The 21,543-nt window shown below is 32.5% G+C and overlaps 1 protein-coding gene across 1 annotated transcript; it reads left to right on the top strand.

Annotated features, from left to right (window-relative positions):
* Positions 1-247: 247 nt before the first annotated feature.
* LOC129220061 (DAZ-associated protein 2-like) lies at positions 248-21,085 on the top strand. The gene is made up of 5 exons (XM_054854399.1): positions 248-401; positions 2,269-2,433; positions 9,314-9,363; positions 13,155-13,310; positions 19,296-21,085. Exons 1-5 carry the CDS (start codon positions 383-385, stop codon positions 19,422-19,424), a joined length of 519 nt encoding a protein of 172 aa, XP_054710374.1. The 5' UTR covers positions 248-382; the 3' UTR covers positions 19,425-21,085.
* The last annotated feature ends 458 nt before the right edge of the window (positions 21,086-21,543 follow it).

The following is a 21,543-nucleotide window of genomic DNA, read 5'->3' as shown; positions in this document are numbered from 1 at the left end:
TACTGTGAATCTTACGTCTGTGAGCTATAAAAACGAAAAATAAAAGCATACATTTCATTCAGCATTTAATTGAGAAGCCCTACAACGTAAGCAGATGTTAAAGACTTGATTGGCGAGCTTAAATCCATTATATGGAAAGAAGCAGAGCAATAATTTTCTATAGAGTAAATTAATTGAAATGCCTTGAGGCACTTATGGCGACATCACCTCTTTCAATGAGAGTGCATTCCTTACATATCTTGACTCCTTGGCGAGCAAACATTGATCCCGACTGGTAACCCTAAGAGATCCTCAACTCTTGAATACTGTGTGTGCTAACTTTGTGTGTTCGGCTAAATATTTTGGTGTATAGTTTTGAATATCGAATTATTCACATGAGTCGATGTCATCTGATAAGAAAGGTTAGTTTTGGAAATTTTAGTCTATTCATCTGTTATAAATCTGGGCGTTTTCTGTTTACCAATCGATAACGGAAAGTCCGTGAGAAATAGAAAAAAAATGGTGTTTTCAGTGATGTGGGATGTAAAATTGCATCTTTTTGTTTTTATCACAAGAATCCATGATTATTAACGTAGAAGATTTATTGAAATAGAACATTTTAGCTTTAATATTGGAATACCATTACTAATTGTTTAAATTCTATTACTGCTATTCTCAAAAACAAATCAGTTCACTGTAAATTTATTTACATGAATGTTGGTTCTTCTATAAGTAACTCTTTATGATTGTTTTTTCTTCTTTTTTTTTTCCCAAACACTAAGGTTCCATTTACTAACCATTATTTTTGTTTTTAGAAATAATGTTTCGTGATCCATTTTTTTTCCCTTGTTATAAATCGTTTTCATGAAAACTTAGTCTTAAAATACTGGGCGTGGATTAGTATTGAACTTGTATGCATCACAAAAAAAAATGGATATTATTTGTTAAATATTTGACCACATGAACTAGCGATTCAAAATTTTTGTCAAAAGTTATTTGTGTTTGATTCCTAACGCCATTTTCTAGATGCATTTGTTTGATTTTCACAGCGAAATGCGTAGTTCCTCGATTGTAAACAGAGTGAAATTACCATGAAAGATAGCACGAACGTAATTAAACGCATTTTATTTCATAAAATATAAATTTTAAATATATTACGGTGCAAAAACTTAAATCCTACAAAATGATCAATCCAATTCAAATTATTTGTTTTGTGCTTGTTAAAAGATTTTCTTCATTGTGTACAAAATCTTGTATTTTTCATTTCATCCATTTAATTTTTTTACCCGCGATTTTGTTGTTGATATTTTGTGATTTATGAGAGGGTTTTTTTTAAACCTAACTTCATAATTTTGTTGTGTAATTCAAAAAATCGTTTGATATTTTTTTTTAGTTTTTTCTACGACCCAGTTATAATTTAACGGGGGGGGGGGCAGTGTCAATATTACTTTGCGGCTCAGTGTAACTTTTTTATAAGAAAGGAATAACTTCATGATTTTTTTTTTGTACATATAAAACCTAACATGTCATTAACGAATATTAAGCGTTAAAATATTTCACTAAGTTCAAAAGAGATGATCAATTGGCATATTACACTTAAAGAAACTCTTAAGAGAAATGTTGTGTAAAATTGATTTTCTCCCTTACAGGACACATTGGTCATTTAAGTTTACTCCATGCCTTATTTACTGAATAATTAGACAAAACTGTTGTATGTATGCTATTAGTAATCAGCATGCATTTTGATAAAGAGTGAAAGTTTAATTATTTTTACTGCATCGTTAAAAAACGTTTTGTAAAAAAAGTTTTAAAAAAATATTCTTACAGAAAAAAGTTTAATTTGACTTCTCCTCTGTCCTGGAGACTATTTGTAATCTTCCTTTATGAAGACCTGTATGCAACTTTCTGTCTTACTTAAACTTTTTTTTTCTTTTCATTTAAACCAAACTCAGCTTCCAAAAAAAAAAAAATATGAAATAAAATGTATGAGGAATAATAAGTAAATTATTTAAGGAATAAAAATACAACTCTTAGTAGGGAAAATATTAAATTTTCTAAGCAGAGGGAAATGAAGACTCCACTTTGCAACAATGGATAGAGATCATCTATGTATCGCAATGCAAAGGGAAATCGGAGACAGAATGATATTGGTTTGAGAGATATATATAGCACATGAGAAAAAGACCTTTTTTTTTGTTTCAGTTACTTTTGGGAAATTTTTATCGCCTTGTCACGAAAACTAAAATTTGACATTCTAGTTTAGTTTTGTAATTTTTTTTATTATTTCAGAATACCCTGCAGTAGGGGCTTCTGCTCCTTCTGCCCCTACCTACATTGGAGTACCCAGTGCTTCACCTCATCAGGTTACCATGGCCACTCCATATCCTGCTTATCCTGCATCTGCTTACACATCTCCCGCTTACTTGCCTTCTTCAGCTCCCACGTATCTACCCGGTGAGACAATTAATTTGCATTTACGGGCTTTTTTACTTTGTAATGCATCTGCAAGAGTGTTTGAAAAAAGAAATAATAATGAGCAATGAATTATGCTTTTCAAACAAATTCATTTGAACATCAAATAAAAGATATTTGACTGTTCATTTAGAGATATGACATTTAGTGACTAATCAGTAATGTCATATGGATATCATTTTGGAGAGGGTACAATGAAATTTGCATATATTCAAATTCAAATTTTCTTAAGTATACCAACAGGAAAATGTATGATTTTTTAATTTTCTTGCTCATTTCTGGTAGGTACCTCATTCTAGGTAGGATCCTTATGGACCCTCCACTTACTACGCCTTTGCGAGTAATCCACGTATTTTAACCTTTGCTGAGACAAAAACACAAAAATGTCGGACAAAATCTCATGTATTTCGCTCTATCCTACCACCTCTTTCTTATATTGATAATGGGGCCTATATTTGTGTAGCTGACCTTGAGTAACTCCCCAACCCTCACATGGAATTCTAAAAATTTCTTTCTGTATTTCAAGCTTGCATAGATTTTGAAAAGGTATGTCGGTCATTTTGACCAAAAGCAGACAAACCTTAGTCAGCTCCTCGACAATTAACTTTCTTTCAGCGTACGCTGTCAGTATTGATCTTCATTACATATTTTTGTATAGTGTGGTGTCTATTTGCTAGAACAAACACTAAAGAAATATTTAAAATTCTTTTTCGTCTCACGGATTGCTAGGGCGGGGGAAAGACCGAAACACGAGCACTGATGTAATACAAAGAAACCCGACTGCATCCAGGTTAAGATTATGTCTGAGCGGTATTCCTCTCTCGGCCTCTGTTTAGCAGTAAAAGAAAGGATAAAAGATGATGCAATAAGTTAAATTCATTGACGACCTTTTAGAATGTTTCCAAATTACCAATTCTCCCTATTTTGGCAGCAGAACCCTGGATTTCAGTTGAATCTTCCACTCACCCGATTTAGTTAATTTTCTCTCGCTTTTTTTTAGATGTTGCATGATGTTTTGATTCATGTAAGTGAAATTTTTAGCAACTGGTCTTGTCACTTTACAATTGTTCATTGCATTGTATTAGTCTGAGTAAAAACTAAGACCAGGTAAAATTTTTGAGAAATTGAGCAGACCTTAATCCGGTTTAAAATATCATTTCAGTGACGTTTTTCCTGCATCCTGGTTTTTATTAGTCAAATCTAAATAATTTTGGCTCGAAAAAAAAGAATATGTAAATGATTTTGTTTTATTAGCTCTTGTTTTCAAGATATACAGAAGCCCACTGGGGAAAGATGCATAGCAAACCACCCATTGACTTGAATGTAAATTGAAAGAAAAAATATACTATGCAATAAATGTAATTAAATAGGTCCTGTTTGGTCTAACAATGGTTATTTTCTGAAAGCAGTGGTTGCTTTTAGCTTATTGCTGTTAGTGATGTTCCGGATATCCATACCCGCGCATATATCTGAGGGAAAATGAAGATCCGTATCCGTTACTTTTTTGACGGATCTTTTTTAAAAAATTTTACACTTGGATATTTGAATTGGATTTTAAAAAAATTGAGGTGCGTATCCATATCCGTGGATCTTGACACTAATGATCCGGATCTACTTTTTTAACGATGCAGCACATCGCTAATTGCTGTAAAAGTTTTATTTTTGATTGCTTCTTGTACGTCAAACAAGGATCATATCTTGTCATAGTCCAGCAGTAACTAAGCTCATTGACCCTGATATCTGTGATACATTCCAGAGATAGCTTGGTGAATCCTTTTCTATTCTCATTGCTCCATAATTTTTAGGAAAAATATCCTGGAGAAGTGGAGGAAACGAGGTTTAAAAGACTTAACATTGCATCTATCGTCACTGAATTTCTGTAGGAGTTATTTGACCAACTTTTTTTAGTTCTCGTCTTCTCTGCTGCTTAGAAGCAGTCGTAACGCACCCTTAAAGGCTTCCAATGTGCTTTTCTTTTCCCCTCCAAAGGTTTTATCGAAAACAATGGTCTTCGTAATTGTGCGCCTTTGAAGGCCATTAAAAATTCTCTCCATAACGTTAGCTTCAATTTATCTCGGAAAGTTCCCTAAAGCTATCTTTGTTCACAGCTTTCATGAAGTTCGTCCTTAGTTTCAGCATAATGAGCATGGGTGGGAGCACAAATAAGTGGATCTGCTAGAGGCTCTTTTTAGACATTTCACTCCCCAGAATTCAAATTTCTTAAAGGCCATTTGAGTTTTACTATGCAGTGAGATTTTCTATCCAAACCAAGGATCAAAGTTGAGAAGACAGTCCTTCTCTAGTGAGGTGCAGTGCGTCTATCTGCCAGAAAAAAAGAACATTATTTTGAGATTTCACTACACCAGTTGATTCAATATCTTGAAAACTAGATCTAATCTCAACTTTCTAATGGGATTTTCGTGTTTAGTAAGGCTTCGGAAATGGCTATTTTTGAGCCAGATGCATTTTGGGTGTTGAGTAGTGCTATTAATCTTAAATTCAATTAAAAGAAGCAAAAAATTCATTTGTAAGTATTCCATTATTTGAAAATATTTCAGATCAGTATATAAGCCCGAGTAAAATTTTAAAGAGTCTAACATAGAAAACAGCATATTGTCATGCTAAGCTCAAAAGTGGTATTTGCTGCCAAGTTCAAAATGAGAAATTGTTATTTAAAGTTTTGTGCTTCATGTATTTGATTCAGCACATTAATGCCTACACATTAAAAAAATATATCTGTTAATTATTGATTGTATCAAAGAAGAATCAATGGATAAATAATGCTAACATTCCCTTGAATTCAAAATCAGCAAGTTAAATGTATTCTGCCACTCTGGCCTCTGATATCCAGTATAACTTCTTTAGCAAACAAAAAAGCTTTTATTAAAAATATGCTGTGTGTGTTTTGTGTACTTTTTAAAAAATAGTAAAAAAATTTTGCTATAAAAAGTTAACTGAAAAAATTAATGAAACAGTTAGATTAGGGCTCCCTAATGCACTATTTTGGACCTATGCAGCAACCAAGGCTTTGCCAATTTTTCTGTGTAAATGAAATTTCTAAGCTTCTAATTGCTATATTTGTTTATTGACAAACATATAAACACACTTCACAAGGGCTGATACAGACTGCCATTTTAGGGGGAAAGCCCTATCTTAAAAGCAAACAAGTCCTGCTCTTGATGTGAGACATCAGGAGTTAAATCAACAATTAGTTTTGAGCAAATTGCTCCCATGCCTTTCTTCAGGAATAATTTTTAGCATTTTTCCCGACCAAGTGAAAGGATCTCATTCTGACTCGATCATTCTTCCAAGATAAATAATGAGCTCTACTTTCATGTTTTTTCCCTATAATAATTTTAGAGTAGGGTTTTTATCCAAGCTAAATTTTCTGTGGCTCCTTCCCAATTCTCATCGAGAGATAGTAATAGTTATTAGCTTGCATTTGACATTGTGACCGGTATCATGATTTTGACCTACATTTGCTTTGCGAGAGTTTCAAATAGCAATTTAAATACAATTTAAGTTTCCCGTTTAATGACATTCTTCCTTTAGATTTAGAATTTTGCTATGGCGATTTCAGAAGAACAGTTAAATAGGCCTAGCTCTTTTGTACATTCATACAGACATAGATGTATCTAAAGATAAAGTTTTAAATGGTGCATGGAAAATTGATATAAGAAAAAAGTTTAGTCATGGTTTTACAGTGGTAGATTTAAGGGTTTGATGGATACTACCTTTTAGGTACTAGGGTCATGAGGAAATGTTTTGATGTACCTGTTTCTATCGCTCTTAAAATCAGGGACGGATCCAGACGTAATTCTCAGAGGCCATTTGGAAAAATTTTGAATTTTACAAATATCAATATAGTTCACCTTTAATAACAGCATTTATTAAGGAATTTTCACTAGGCGACGCAAGTTTATCATATAAAGAGTTAATCATTAAAAAAGATTGTAACCTTTCCAATAATTTTCCTCTTTTCTTAACAAACGTGTGCATATATCGTCGCCTCAAAGTGCCTTAATTCCTTTTTATGAAATATTCGCGTTGTATTTTATTGTAAACCTAAGATGTATACAACATTAGAAATTCAATTTAAAAATCAAATTATCTAATAGTTGCGATTTCTAAAGTCAGATTACGTAAAAATCCCATTTTATAAAAAATGAACAAGATTAATTTGCTCCCCTTTAATGTTTAACGAAGAGATGTTGATCAAATCCTGTGCTTTCAATTTTTGAAAGCTGTAAATTGAGGGGTTTTTTTTTTTTTGCTTGGTCAAAAAACTTTTCTTGGCAGGGAGTGGTCCTCCCCCCACCCGGAGACACCCATCTGGTGGGTACCACCTCAACTTAATCTCAGAGTTTATAAAAAATGAAATATTTCAATTCTAAAAAACTTCCCCAGTGATATCCCCCTAAATCTTAAAGTTCATCTTAAAAATTTCAACTTAAATATTGCACTGCATTGCAGGGAGAGGTCGGATACATGTACGTCTGGGGCAAATTTTACCCAAAATGCGGCGGTATACAGCTTTATACGAATAGCTTTTACTATAGCTACATTTTCTTGGCTCAATTTTTAATTTTAGTTTTATTGGCAGCTTTAGAATTAACCTTAATAAGAAGATTTTAGGATTAACTGCAATTATTGAGTGTTGTAACCAAGAAATCATGTACTGATTTCATTTTGAACTTTTTAGTGATAACCAAGCTTTCTTAGATAAGGGGCATTCCAAGGTATTTTTGACATTTATGTAGAGTCCATAACGTGACCTTTTTTGCCATAACTTTTTAATTTATAGTTTGATTTGCAAATTATTTTAATTTGAGCTGGTGTGTTGGTGGGAAAAGATCAAAATAAAATAATATGCTAATCAAACAGTAAATTAAAAAGTTATGGCAAAAAAGGTCATGTTACGGACTCTACATAAATGTCAAAAATACCTTGGAATGCCCCATAAAGTATCCAGATTTAAAAAAAAAAAAAAAAAATTTATTTTATCAAATCTTTTGGATTTGCGCTTTTGGGCCAAGCCAACACTTATTTGAATTTACCAAGCAACCTCAGAAGTTTCCCGACTTGCTCAAGCGGTTCTTACATTCCTTTTACTATTTTATAACTGAGATCTAGGTAAAAAATGTATTATTATTTTTATTTGAAAGTGATTACTTGGGAAATGTTAGGCAACAAAACTGTTTGCTGACAGTTCTATCACTTAAATAAAGTTAAAAAATAAACAAACTAGAAGACGTCGTAGGTAGTAGATGTTACAGAATGCTCGATAAACAATCAAGCCAGCTGGTTGCCACATGGACAAGCATTTTCTTATTAGTAGCATGTAATCAAATTAATAGGCAGTCAGTTTTTTAAAAAAATGCAAGGAGAGTTAGTAAAAATTAAAGAAATAAAAAAAAAACCCGGAATCCGAATGGGCATGTTTTCGAACGACTCCAATTCCAACTCTTTGCCCCAAAATCAGCCCGACTCCAACTCCACAGCCTTGGATTCTGAGGTCCACTCCCAAATTTTTTTCAAAATTGAACTCTTTAAACTGCAAATGTAGGCAATCTATGATTTATGAGTAACTTTTAGAGGACCAGCAATTTTTTAAAATTGAAGCTTCAGAAACGTAATTCTTGAAGACTCAATTATGTTAGGGAGGGAGGAGTTCTCCCCCGGAAACATCTTGAAACTCAAGCGCTCAAAACAAAATTTGGGCCGATCTTGAACAATGTTGGCGAAAAGGAGAAGTGGGGGACTCTCCCCTGGAACCTTTTACAAGTTATTTTTAAAACGTGATTTGTGGAAGATCTTTGGTATTATTAACAAGAGGAAGAGGAATGGTTTGGAGAGTCCCATGTTAAAAAGGGAATGAAGAATAGTTACATAGCACTGCATAAAGCCAGGTTAAAACTTAAATCTAACTTGAACTTAATTTAATGCGCAATCATTAAATGTATTAACTTTTAATGGACACTTACTAAAACATATCCCTTTTCTTTCCCTAATGGGGGAAGTAAACACATCTAACAAGACAAGCCCATTATGCTAAATGAACCCCAAATATTTGGTATACAATTGATATTTTAGAAATTTTTGTGGGGTTGGCCATGCCCTCCCTCTGGCATTGTTTCCATTCTTGTGAGACTTCACATGAATTATAAAGAAGGCTTTTTTTTTTTCCAATTTAAGCTAGGAAAAAGGGTTTAAAAATATATACTACTTGAACCTTACTCAGTGTGGTTTTATAGCTCCACGGCGTTGTTTTTATATTCTTGTTAGACTTCAAGGAATAACAAAGATTTTTTTATATTTAGCTCTAAAAAAGGTTTTCAACTATTTTTGAAACTTTGTCATGGTGACCAATGGCCATGGCACCCCTCTCATTGTTTTCTTTATTGTTAGACTTTGTATGTATTATAAGAGAAATTTTTTGCATTTTTGCTCAAAAAAAGGAGAGTTTAACTATTCTTGAAATTTTCTCGGAGGGGGCCATGGCCCCCTCCCTGGATCGCACATGCTTAAAATAAGCATCTGAGAAATATTCCTTTTGGGGCCCTATGTCGTGTATGTCTTGAGTGCTCCTCACAATTGTCCCTTTTGTGATATGGTAAATCTGCCACTTAGATTACATCAATAAGAGTTATTTAATATTTTTAAGCAAATGCTATAATGAATAATTACTAATACTGATGTTAGCAAAAAAAACACTTTTTTTTTCTGAGAAGACACGCCTTTTCTTCTAACATACCGTGCCCCTGGGCCCAAAGCTGGGAGCACTGATACTCTTATGGATAAGAAAAGTATTTTATCTTTTACAAGCTATGAGTTTTTAATTAGATAACTTTTTCTATTGTAGCATCATATGCTGCTCCTCTGCAACATCATCTACCATATGGTACAGTAAGTGTAAGTAGATACCTTTTCTTTTGTCAAATTTTTATGTTTATTTTAGTAATTCTGGAAAAAAAAAAAAATTATCTTTCAAGATTAAGTTTGCTGTACTTAATATATCTTGTTTTATTATTTATGTATTCACTGACATAATTTATCAATAATATCTAGTTGTAATAAATTATTAGCGAAGTAAATTAAATTGACAACCATAATCTAAACAATCTTTCAGATTATCATTGTCTGAAACAGAAAAAAAAAGAATTCTTGAAGCTTGACCAGAAAATACCAGAATGGTTCCATCCACGTTATATAATATTGAAAATCCTTTTAAATTTAAAAGAAATGTTCATAAAATCCCTGAAAAAAAAAATGAATGTGATTGAATTTTATTTGTGTACTGTTCTTATAGTAATGTAAAAAGGAAATAATAAACAAAAATCTAATCCTATAAGTATGTAAATTATCGATTTTTAATATAAAAGCTGTAGACAGAGCGAGTAAATACATTTTTGTGCAGAAATAAGCATACACATTCAACAGCAATTGAAATTTCATTTCCATTTGACCTAAACCTTTTTTTTAATGAGTTAATGATTAAGAGCCATTGTCTGTAAGAATCAGGCAGTTTAAGGCATTTGTGATTGTTGACATTTTTAATTTTTTTTATTTTCACATATGTTGTTCCTTATCATGAATGTAATGTAAATCCGAAATTTGAACTTTGACTCACTGTTTTTGAGAAAACAGTTTTTTTTTGTTTAGGGGGCGTGGCACATTTTTGCTGTTTTTTCAAATTTGCAGATTTTAATGTGCTAGTTGCTTGAAGCGTCCTTATGATGACATGGATTTTTTAATTCCATATTACTATATGGTCTTGTTAGATACTGATTACAGCTGTCAAAGCGGTGACACTACGAGGGCGACGCCCACAAACTCCGTTTAAAAATGACCAAAAATGAATTTTTTTCTATATTCAAGGCCAATTTTCTCAAAGCGCCTTTATGATGACACCAACATTTTTAGATCATTTTCTAGCCACACTTACATACATCAAAAATATGTATCAAAATCGGTGTCACTATAAGGGCGCCAGAAGATATTTGAACTTTTATTCGATAAATTTCACAAAAACGCAAATATTTAGAATCTAATCACAACTGTCGCCCTCATAGCAGATATCTGATACTACATTAGGTTGATAACCAACATGTTTGTCTAATATTTGCAGAAAAATAATCGGTGTCACTCCTATTATTTTTGGAAATATAATCGTTCCAAGTTAGTACGTTATGGCGTTTTTTTTATATTTATTTATTTAATATTTTCACGCCCAGATTTTTTTTTGAGCATATTTATTTTTAATTTAATACAAAGAAGTGTACCTTATAACATAAGCAGCTTTGGGCAGCAAGAGAGTATTTTTCTTGAATAGAAAATGCCCGTTTTGATATGGGTACCAGGTAGATCTATTGTGCATAACATGTCTAGATTATTATACCAATACTCGTCTTGTTTTTCCGGCCAAACAAATTTATTTATTCCAATGTTTTCTTCGTTTTGGTCTACGTTATCCTCAAATTCAGTTTCAGATTCTGAATGTTAGCTTTCTTCAATATTCTCATTTGATGTATTGAGAATGCATTCGTTTTTTTGTTTCTTCCATCGAAAAAAAAGGGATAGGATTTGGTTCATAGTACAATACTCTGAAGCAACGAACAGTTTTTTCCCCCTTACGAACTGCATTTCTCATCAAGTGTGTAACTTGACAGGGATGTTGTTTTTTCCCAGTACTTTCACCAATCGTAAATTGTTCTTATAAATACTGCTTCTGCTTTGAAGTGAACTTGAACTGAACTCGTAAAGATAGGGCCCATCCAATTTCATTAAATTGAACTTGTGGCAGTGCAGGGGTATTTATTAGTTGAAAATTTGAAGCATTTACACAAGATGTTTGTAAGAGCTTCTCTCTATACATCTTTCGTATAAAATGCATTTGCAAGTTGAGGTCAAATGTATGTCAAGAACAATTGGAATAAATAGATTTGTTTGGCCGAAAAAACAAGATGAGTATTGGTATGATAATCTAGACATATTATGCACAATACATCTGCCTGTACCTATATCAAAACGGGCATTTTCTATTCAAGAAAAAGACGCTCTAACTGCCCAAAGCTGTTTATGTTAAAAGATACACTTTTTGTATTAAATTAAAAATAAATATGTTCAAAAAAACTATCTGGGGGTGAAGAGATTAAATAAATAAATATTTAAAAAAAAAACGCCATAACGTACTTCGAACGATTATATTTCCAAAAATAATAGGAGTTACACCGATTTTTTTTTTTGTGCGAATGTTAGACAAACATGTTGGTTATCAACCAAATTTAGTATTAGATCTCCGCTATGAGGGCGACAGTTGTAGTGAGATTTTAAATATTTGTGTTTTTGGGAAATTTATCGAATAAAAGTTCCAATATCTTCTGGCGCCCTTATAGTGACACCGATTTTGATACATATTTTTGATGTATGTAAGTGTGGCTAGAAAATGATCTAAAAATGTTGGTGTCACCATGAAGGCGCTTTGAGAAAATTGGCCTTGAATATGGAAAAAAATTCATTTTCGGTCATTTTTAAACGGAGTTTGTGAGCGTCGCCATCGTAGTGTCACCGATTTGACAGCTGTAACAGTATCTAACAAGACCATATAGTAATATGGAATTAAAAAATCCATGTCATTATAAGGGTGCTTCAAGCAACAAGCACATTAAAATCTGCAAATTTGGAAAACCAGCAAAAATGTGCCACGCCCCTAAACAAAAAAAAATATTTTCTCAAAAACGGTGAGTCAGACAAAGCTCAATTTTCGGATTTACATTACATTCATGATAAGGAACAACCTATGTGAAAATAAAGAAAATTAAAAATCCCAACAATCACAACCTGCCTGATCCTTACAGACAATGGCTCTTAAGGCCTAGATTTTTAAGGGAGGGAAATTAGTTTAGATTGGTCAAAAAATCCAATTTTTTTTTTTTTTTTAATGTCATAAAATGTTAGTAAAACTATTCAAGAATATGTTGTCAAAATTTTGGTGAAAAATTCCGATTAGGTTCGATGCGAAAAGCATTTGAAAAGATTGGAGAGAGATTCGAAAACACTCACAACATTTTTTTGCTTCTCAAACCCGTTTTTCTCAAAATAACTTTTTTTCAACTGGTGGGCAGTCTAGCTCAGTTTTTGGCCAATCTTTCTGAAAATTTGTGCGAATATTCTTTATTCAATTATACTCTATATGAACTTACCTCTTTGATGCCACTAATTCTAGTGGAAATGACTTCAAAAAATTACAAGGTGTACTTCAAAAGATAAATAAAATCCTCCAAGTTTAAAAAAATTCTGATTATTTCTTTCCAGTTAAAAAAAAAATCACGAAAATTTCGGCCTCCCCCCCCCCCTCCCACCATTAAGCACTTCTAATATTCTTTTTACATATTTTAATGTGTGAAAACTGAAAATGTTTTTTTCTTTTTTCGAAGTATAATCTACATAGCAAGCATATAGCCAGCAAGTAGCACACTTTTCAATTGTAGTTGAAAAAAAATGGTTTAAAATTGCAACAACTATAAAAACAAAACTATAAATTTCATTAGTTTTCCCCAAAAGTCCATTTTCTTGGCGTTCAGTAATTTAAGGTCGCCACTCTGGTCTTGTATAAGTTTTAAAGTTAAAGTAAAATGTATTCTTTCATTTCTGTAGCACAGTAATAGTAGGCTTATAATTAATATGTATTATTTTCTAAACAGGTTGCGCCAAATATCACAGCATTTGGTGTTCCACCTACATATTTGCCTCAGTTAACACAAGTTTACTCTCCCCGCCCTGGAACGGTGTATGTTCCGGCAGCGGCCACTTACGATGCTAGTGCACGCTTTGATGGACATGCTATGCCTGTCGTTCCCGTAAGTAATTCCTTGTTAAATGTAGAAGCAAAAACCTCATAACTTCAATACTTATTTCATGTATGGTATGTTCTGTAACATTTAATAGTGCATAAGTAGACTAAAACCTTCTCAATCCAGGGACGTCAATTTTCCCGTGTTTGGTGGATTTCTGCTTTATTTATTTCTCAATTCCTTTTCACTAATTTTTTCTAGAAATTATACTTTTCACAAAAAAAAAAAAAAGTGATGGAAATTTTGCAATTTCAATATTACTCAACTAAACAAAGCTTAGATCTGGCAGGGTTGCCACCAAGAAGGAGACCAAGATCAAGAAGGAAGGAAACTCCTTGATTTTCCCAGCTCGGGGAAATTCTCAATTCCTCAAATCGAACTCTGATTTGTCCAAAGCAGATTTTTTTTATTTAAAATATTTTATCCTTTCAATTTATGTAAATGTTATTGGACTATCAATTAAAGCATATAAATTTGTCCGGTGGCAATTTCTTTTTATTTATTTACATTATCTTTAACATTTTTATATTTGACAAATCGTTTTCATTATCAGAAATCGAACTCTTCACACTTTTACTGCTTTAAACAAATATAAGAGGAAAAATTCGAATAACTGTTCAGTAAACTGTCATTATAGTTTTCCAACAAAAAAATCTCAGTTTCATAGTCTCAATAAACATGTCCTTTGTAACTGAAGAACAACTGGTGAAAAACCCAATAATATGCATTATTATTAGATGTACATATTTCAGTACAACATATTAAATATTTTTTACAATTCTTTTAATATTTTTAGAAAATTATATCCTTTGAGATTAGTAAATATATTGAAAAAATGGTTTAGATATTTTTTTCCCTGAGCCCATTTGAATTTTTAAGTGATTTAATTTTGACAGAAAATAGAAAAATATTTGGGCTATTTTTTCCTCTAAAGAAATTGTGCACTGGGGGAATGGATATGTAAGGAAAGAAACTGATTATCTGTAGTATATCTTTAGTTCTATATCGTTGCATCAAAGCAACAGTAAAATATCTAATCACTGGAATAACAGTAAGACCCTTTGCTGTTGCTTTGAGGTGACAATACAGTAAAACCTGTAAAGTTGACCACCTTTGTAAGTTGACCGCTTTTGTCAGGAACGGAATTAGTCCTATCTTATATAATGAAGGAAAACCTCTGTAACTTGTCCACCTGTCTATTTTGACCACTAATATACACCAGCTTTGATTTGGAGTATTGTAAATAACCCTTTGTAAGTTGACCACTAGGCAAAAACATTAGATTGTACTAAAAGGTTTCATCAGTTATGCCTCAAATAAATAATCAGACATTTTAGAAAATCCTATGAATATTTATGTTTCCATCGAAAAACATTGGGCTGATGTTAGGTCCCAGAAAATGCGCCAAACTAAAATAAGGAGTTATTTTGTTAAAAAGTTGATTACCATGGTTACAAACATGGGTGCAAGTTTGGTGATGTGTTCAAGACAGAAAATATTTTCAGCCCCCCCCCCCCCCCCCCCCGCCCGCATGCGGGCTTAAGGAAAAATTTGTATGTATAAATGTTGCACAGTTTAACAATGCCAGTTTTGGAATCTGTTTGATTTAAATTTTAAGCCTTAAAATTGTAATATTTAAGTGTTTTGACATAATTCCAAAAAATCTAAAATCCGGCAATAAGGGGAGGGGGGGGTTGTGTATGGAGGCTCTCTCCCAGAAATTTTTCCAAATTGAAGTCCAAAAAACGCTGTGGTAGGCCATTTTGGTAAAGTTCAGGGAAAGGAGGAGTTCAGGGACTCTTACATCAATTATTTCAAACTGATAGTCCCAAAATCACAATATTGGGCAGCCTTCAAAAAATATTAAAGAAAGAAGGGGGGGAGAGGAAGCTATGGGCTTTCCCGAAATCGAAGATTTAAAAACGAAATTGTAATTTAAATTTCATAACGTTTATATGCTTTTTGAATGCACTATTGAAGGGATGGAGTTCAGGAACCCTCCTTCCGCAATATTTCGAAATTGAAGTTTCAAAAACGTAATTTTAGACGATGTTGGATAATGTAAGGTCTAAAAGCGTTTGCAGCACCCCACCATTAGTTTTTTGCCGATCCTAAACATTTTTGTTGTAGCAATAAAATCGCTTAGGACATAAGATTTTCACTTTTGCAACATAAATCAGTTCTGATTCGAAAGTCTACCCAAGGTAGCGCCAACAAACTAAAAAAGAAGGAAAGGTGGAGGAAGGGTAAGGCCGACTAATGATAATGAACTGTCACCATTCCCCCACAGTCTTTTTGAAAAAGAATTCTTTTATAAGATACCAGGTAGTGAAATTAGCAATAAAAAATTGCTTCAGTGAAGTAGATATATTTTTTAAACAAGGTACCCTTTCCAACATTCATTAATTAAAAAAAGAAATAGGGGAACTGAATCCTAACTCCAGCAGGGTTCCCGAATCACATCCCTCTTAAGGCACTCAAATATAACCTAAAGTGGAGCTTTAAATATTTCAGCATCAAAGAACTTTCGAAGAGAACTTCCGAACCCCTTCCTCTGAGTTCACCACAAATGTCTTAAATTTCAATTTTTAAGGCTTCAGTTTCTAAATTGTTTTGTAGGAATAGTACCCCTCTTACCTATAAACATGACTTATGACCGCCTAAAAATTTTAATACTTTAATTCTGGAAACTTTTTGAAAAAATCTTCCTACACCCTTCCCCCTTAAGTCATCCAAAGATAGCCCAAAACAAAACTCTTAAAATTTCAGAATAAAATATTTTGGACTGGGGGTGCGGAATACCCCCCCTCTCATTGTGTTTACTAAACGCAGTGTAAGTTTTTGTTTAAGATCATTTATTTTTCTATTGAGAGAGCAACTCCCTTCCACACATCGCCAAAGACAACCCAAAGTTTTAAGACTTCAATTTTGAAAATATTTCGAGAAAGACCCCTGAATTCCCTAACTCTTAACTCACTCAAAAATAGCCAAAATAGCATTTCAATACTTCGGGGAAAGAGACCCCCCCCCCCCCCCCGAACTCTTTCCTCTAAGTTCACTAAATTTTACTTAAATTTGCGGTTTCCCCTTTTCATCACCGAAGATTTAAGAATTTAAATTCTAAAACGTATTGAGAGAAAGCCTTCGAATTCCCTCTTCTTAAGTCTTCCAAAGATTACCTAAAGCTGAGTTCTGAATACTTCAGCTTTGAATATTTTTTGGGAAAGGAGAACCCCGAACCCCAAGACGGTCCAAAGTTGCGCTTTTAAGAGTCTAGTTTCGGAATTTCGCCTAAAGAGAACCCCCTGCCTCCCTCTTGACATTGCCAAAGACAGCCTAAAAGATTTAAGACTTCAATTACAAACACTTTTCGGGAGAGGGTCGCAAATGCCCTTTAACTTAAGTCATTTAAGTATAGCCTCAAATCGTTTTTAATACATCAGCTACAAAATATTTTCATGTTTGAACACGAAAACCATCTCTCATAAATTTACCAAAGATTGCCTAAATTAGTGTTTTTAAGACTCCAGTCTTCCGATTCTTTTTTAAAACCCACTTTTACATCATTAGAAACAGCCTAAAACTTTTTGACTTTTAAATTTTTAAGAGTTTGCAGTGGAGAAATATCAAAACCGCTCCTAGCTTCAAAAATATTTTCAATTCAGTTCTTCGATATTTTATACTGTAACCCGTGAGTAACAACCCCCCCCCCCCCTAGATTGTCCAAGATATAAAGGTTTAAGACCTGAGTATCATGGGTTAATTTGCGAACAGATTACCCTCTTTGCAAGAGCAGCGTTTTTTCGCAAACTCGTGCTGCCGTTATTTTTCTCCTTTCCTTTCTCTCCCCCCCTCCCCCACCCATATTTCCATTCTAGCGAGTGTTCGATTCAATGACATTAGAATTTAGTGATTCCTCAAGTCTGTCAAAAAAGCAGGAACGGTTTGCCCATCGGTGTTTCCAACCAGCTTGAAATCCCCCCCCCCCCCCGATTATTTCCAAAATTTCCATTTTCATTAAAATCTTCAAAATCCTTGATAGTTTCTGTTTTACCAGGTATGTGGACGCCCTTTGCTGTGTCGAAAATATTTCATCTTGTCAGCAATCACTCTCAATCGGTGATGCAGATTCAACTCTTAAGACATTTTAAGAGCGTACATAATTTTCATTTATGCGTGTAAAGTTTGCAAAAAAAAACCCACAAATGAAAAAAACGAAAGGATGATCGAAAATAGCATGAGAAAAGGCTAAATTTTCAATTAGAGCCCATTGCTTCGAAAAATCAGGGAGAATAGCGAGCAACTCCTCGGTCTGCAATGCAGTGAGTTGGAAATAACAAAGCTATACCTAAAAAAAGTCAAACGGCGCGAGCCGAAAAGCCACTCCTCTAAAAGCACGTTGCAAACAAAACAAGCACATGGCGGAAAACCGAGTGAATGTCGATGTAAATTCGTGGTTATGGAACGGTCCAGTAATATTAAAGCATATTTTTCAAACACTCAATTTTTCTTTTTTCATTAAAAATTAAAAGAAAGTCATTGAATTTCTTTCCGTCCCGACCTCCGTCTCGAAAATTTTGTCAAGACGGAAATCCGTCCTGAGACGGAAGGTCTTGCACCCATGGTTACAAATGTTCAAGAAAAAATCAAATGAAGAATTTGACTAACTTTTGACTTATGAATTTTTAGAAATTGTTAATCAAGTAAGTTGTTTTTCATTAGTAATGAGTTTTTTTTTTTGATCGATTCACAGAAATTTTAAATTTCTACGATACTTTACGAGTCATTCTAGTAAATAATCTCTAAAAATATTTAAACATTTTTTCTTATTGTTTTAAAGTAATGTTAAACAATGAAAGTGAGTTTAAAGTATTCCAATTAGTTAAAAAGGAATGCATGGGACTAGAAATGACAAAAAAAAAAGTTTTCATTAATACCCTCTACAAGTTGACCACCAAAGTGCTGCACCGCAAGTGGTCAACTTACACAGGTTTTACTGTATATACTTTTTGGCAGTACTCTACTTTTTAGCATTACTAGCTTGTTCTATAGAATATAGAAAAGCTATTTATCAGCTATCAGTACTGTCCTTCATTTCATATTTTGCAGTTTAAAAAACAGTCAATGCACCAAAATAGTGGAAAAGTGTAGCAAATTCAACAGATTCCTGTACACTAGTTGCAAAACTTTTAACTTGTACTGAAATTAGTGCTGCAGTCCAGAGAGATTTTTCAAATTGTCCATTTGTACAATAAAAAATCAGGAATTGTCTGTTAACAGTTACCCTTACAAAACTAGTTTACTGTTTTACCATGCTGAAAAAACAAAAAATAGATTTTGACAAAGATTGTATGGGCTCCAGTGATATTTAAGTGTTAAACATTTTAGTAAATATTTGTTTTAATTTATCTCGATTGCTTTTATCTTATAGTTTTAGTATTGATTTAATTGATAAAATTGCAAAAAAACATGTAATATTCTATATAGTTGCGAGAATAAACAAGACAATAACATTTATATAACATGTTAAGTTATTTTTGTCTTAATAATAAATTGCTAATTATCTTTAATTCTTAAAGCAATATAGAATTTGTTTTAAACTGGAAAATAAATAGCACCAAAATTAATATTTTACCAATGCACTTTTAATGTTTTTACTACCTTGCATAAAGAAAAAAATTAAAAACTGTGCCCATAAATTTTTAATGCAAATTCTATTTGGTCACTTTGGTAAAATTTGGCAAAAACCTATTTTTGCCGGGCAGAAAACTCTGGTTTTTACAGTATTAACTTTTGAACTAAAATATTGAATTTTGTCAGTTATTTTTGAATGCATTCAAAACTGACTTTTAGGGCCTTAGTTTTTGAAATCAAAAAACAGCAGTGACCAATTTATTTGTCATTGTCATTATTTTTTATTTGATTGATATTTCGTATAGTGCAAGAGTCACTAAATTAAATCTTTCATAAGTTTTTTTTCCCTCCTTACAGCCAGTGCCCCCTGGTGTGGCGCCCAATGCTGCTCAATTGGCCATGATGCAAGGTAATCCTGTGGTCCTAAGCCAGCAGAAAAACAGTTTTCTGACCGGCGGTAGTGGAGCCGGTTACACATTCTGGTAGTAGGGACCAATGCAGTCGGCTAGAAAAGAGAACGGTGACATCTAGACGAGTGCTCACGACTTTTAGCCAAGCTATGCAAAATATTTGGGGCACAGTTGATGAGCAGAAGGCAACTTATATGCAAGCATTTTTCTAAGAAGAAAACAAAAATGAAACCCATCTACAAGAATTCTAGACCCTAATTTGTCTGACCCCATTTTTTCATTGTAAATCATGCCTGATTGCATACGATAGCAGCTTAAATTATATACATATGTATTTGAATGTGTATATATATTTGAGCAGTTTTGTTTATTTTGTAAACTAAGAACATAGTTAAAAAATAAATGTAAAAAGTAGCTGTCCTTGTAACAATCATTTATTTTTCCAGTAATATGTATCAGAACCTGCATGGAAATAAAGGTGCTATAGCCTTTTCGAGAAAGGTTATTGAGGTTACTCGAATATTTTTTCCAGTAACAAAAGCAACTGCATTTGTATTTATTATATTTATTTATGTCGTTTTTAAACTTTATAATTTTTTACACTATGATAGCCTTTTGATAATGCTAAATATTTTGATTGAATTTTAGATTTTTTACAAAAACTTAAATGTGAATATTTTATTTAAAACTTTGTATAAGTTTAGTTGGGTGAAAAAAAATTCTTATTGTAATTAACTGCCTACAGCTGGGTTATGTGGGGTTTTTTTCTCTCTCTCTCTTGACAAGAGCAGGGCAGCAAATTTTGTCCTAATTTTAAAAAAAAAAAAAACTAGCACTAACTTTATATATTTCAAAGATTTTTTATTTGACACAGTTACCTTTGTGGTGTCATTTCTGTTTACATTTTTAAGAAATGGTGAGTTAAATTATTACTTGGTTATATTTAAGAAAAAAAAATGTATGTTTTAAACAAAATTGCATAAAAGTGATTTCAAAATGTTTAGTTATACTGTCCTTTAAAAAACGGTTTTATAAACGAGCTTTGGAATTAATAAGCATACGTCATAAGCTAATCTAAGTAAGTCATAAAGTTTTTCATGGTAAACATATTTTTTGGTTTAATCGATAATGATGTAGGCAGGTAATTACAAACAAGCGCTATTAATACTCAAAGTATGAATATAATTTATGCAAACAAATCTTAAATATCAATTAAGTTTTCACTGAAATTGAAATGTTTGTTTTTATATTATTTAAGAGATTTTGGATTAATTCATGGTAATGAAGTTAATTTGTTCTTTTAAAAAATGTTCCACTGCAATCAAAACGCAGTTAATTTGCAGCATGAAACATTTTTTGCTTTAAATTAAAATACTGATACTTTACCAGTATATAAAATATTAATGCAGTTTATTTAACTTCTAATTTATTTGTTTTCATTTGTATATTGTATTTCCATGCATTTAGCAGCCAATTCCTCTAAGGATAATATCAACTGCATCAGAATTGCAAAGTAAAAGATTCAAGTTTTTTTTTAGATTGTATACTATATTTGTTTTGAGTATTTTTAACCCACAAATGAGGGAAAGCAAGATGGAAAAAAAATCAAATTGTTATGTTTACCTTAAAATTTACTATAGAAATTGTTATTTTGTTATGTTTTCTAGTGAAATTGAAAATATATTTCAAAAAAAAAATTGCATTTCTGAGCATAATAAAATAGAATTAAATTGTTAACAAAAAGAAGTTGATTTATTTCTTGTCAACTCACATAAATGTCCTACATTTTAGACAAAATGACATCTATACATGAAGTCAAACCAGGGGTCCCCACCTCTCAAGGCTGCTGGAGCATCTCATCCTAAAATGAGATTAAAAAATCCCTCTCAAATCAACCCCCTGAAAATTTCAATGGCAGAGTCTGTGCCATGGCCTCCCTGCATGGAGACGTATAGGTAAAAAAAAAAAGCATTAAACTGTATTTCTAGTCGCATTTATTAAATATTTAAGGCTCACACCCAGTATTGTAAACAATCAGCAAATGCTATGGCTTTTTTACTATATATAACTACAGACAAATCTGGATAAATCACAGGTGATCGGAATGCACACCAACCCAAATTCTAAGGACTACATACTAACTAAATTCAAAGAGAAAATTTCAGTTTAATTAGCTGTATATTTAAAAAACATTG

The sequence above is a fragment of the Uloborus diversus genome, chromosome 4 (genome assembly GCF_026930045.1).
Source record: "Uloborus diversus isolate 005 chromosome 4, Udiv.v.3.1, whole genome shotgun sequence".
NCBI lineage: Eukaryota > Metazoa > Arthropoda > Arachnida > Araneae > Uloboridae > Uloborus > Uloborus diversus.
This window is presented reverse-complemented; position numbering and strand designations above follow the sequence as displayed.

Excerpts from the sequence above, each read along its gene's own strand:
- LOC129220061 (XM_054854399.1), top strand. Across the intron at positions 2,434-9,313 it reads AGCTCCCACGTATCTACCCG|CATCATATGCTGCTCCTCTG; the intron begins GTGAGACAATTA and ends TTTCTATTGTAG. Across the intron at positions 13,311-19,295 it reads ATGCTATGCCTGTCGTTCCC|CCAGTGCCCCCTGGTGTGGC; the intron begins GTAAGTAATTCC and ends CCCTCCTTACAG.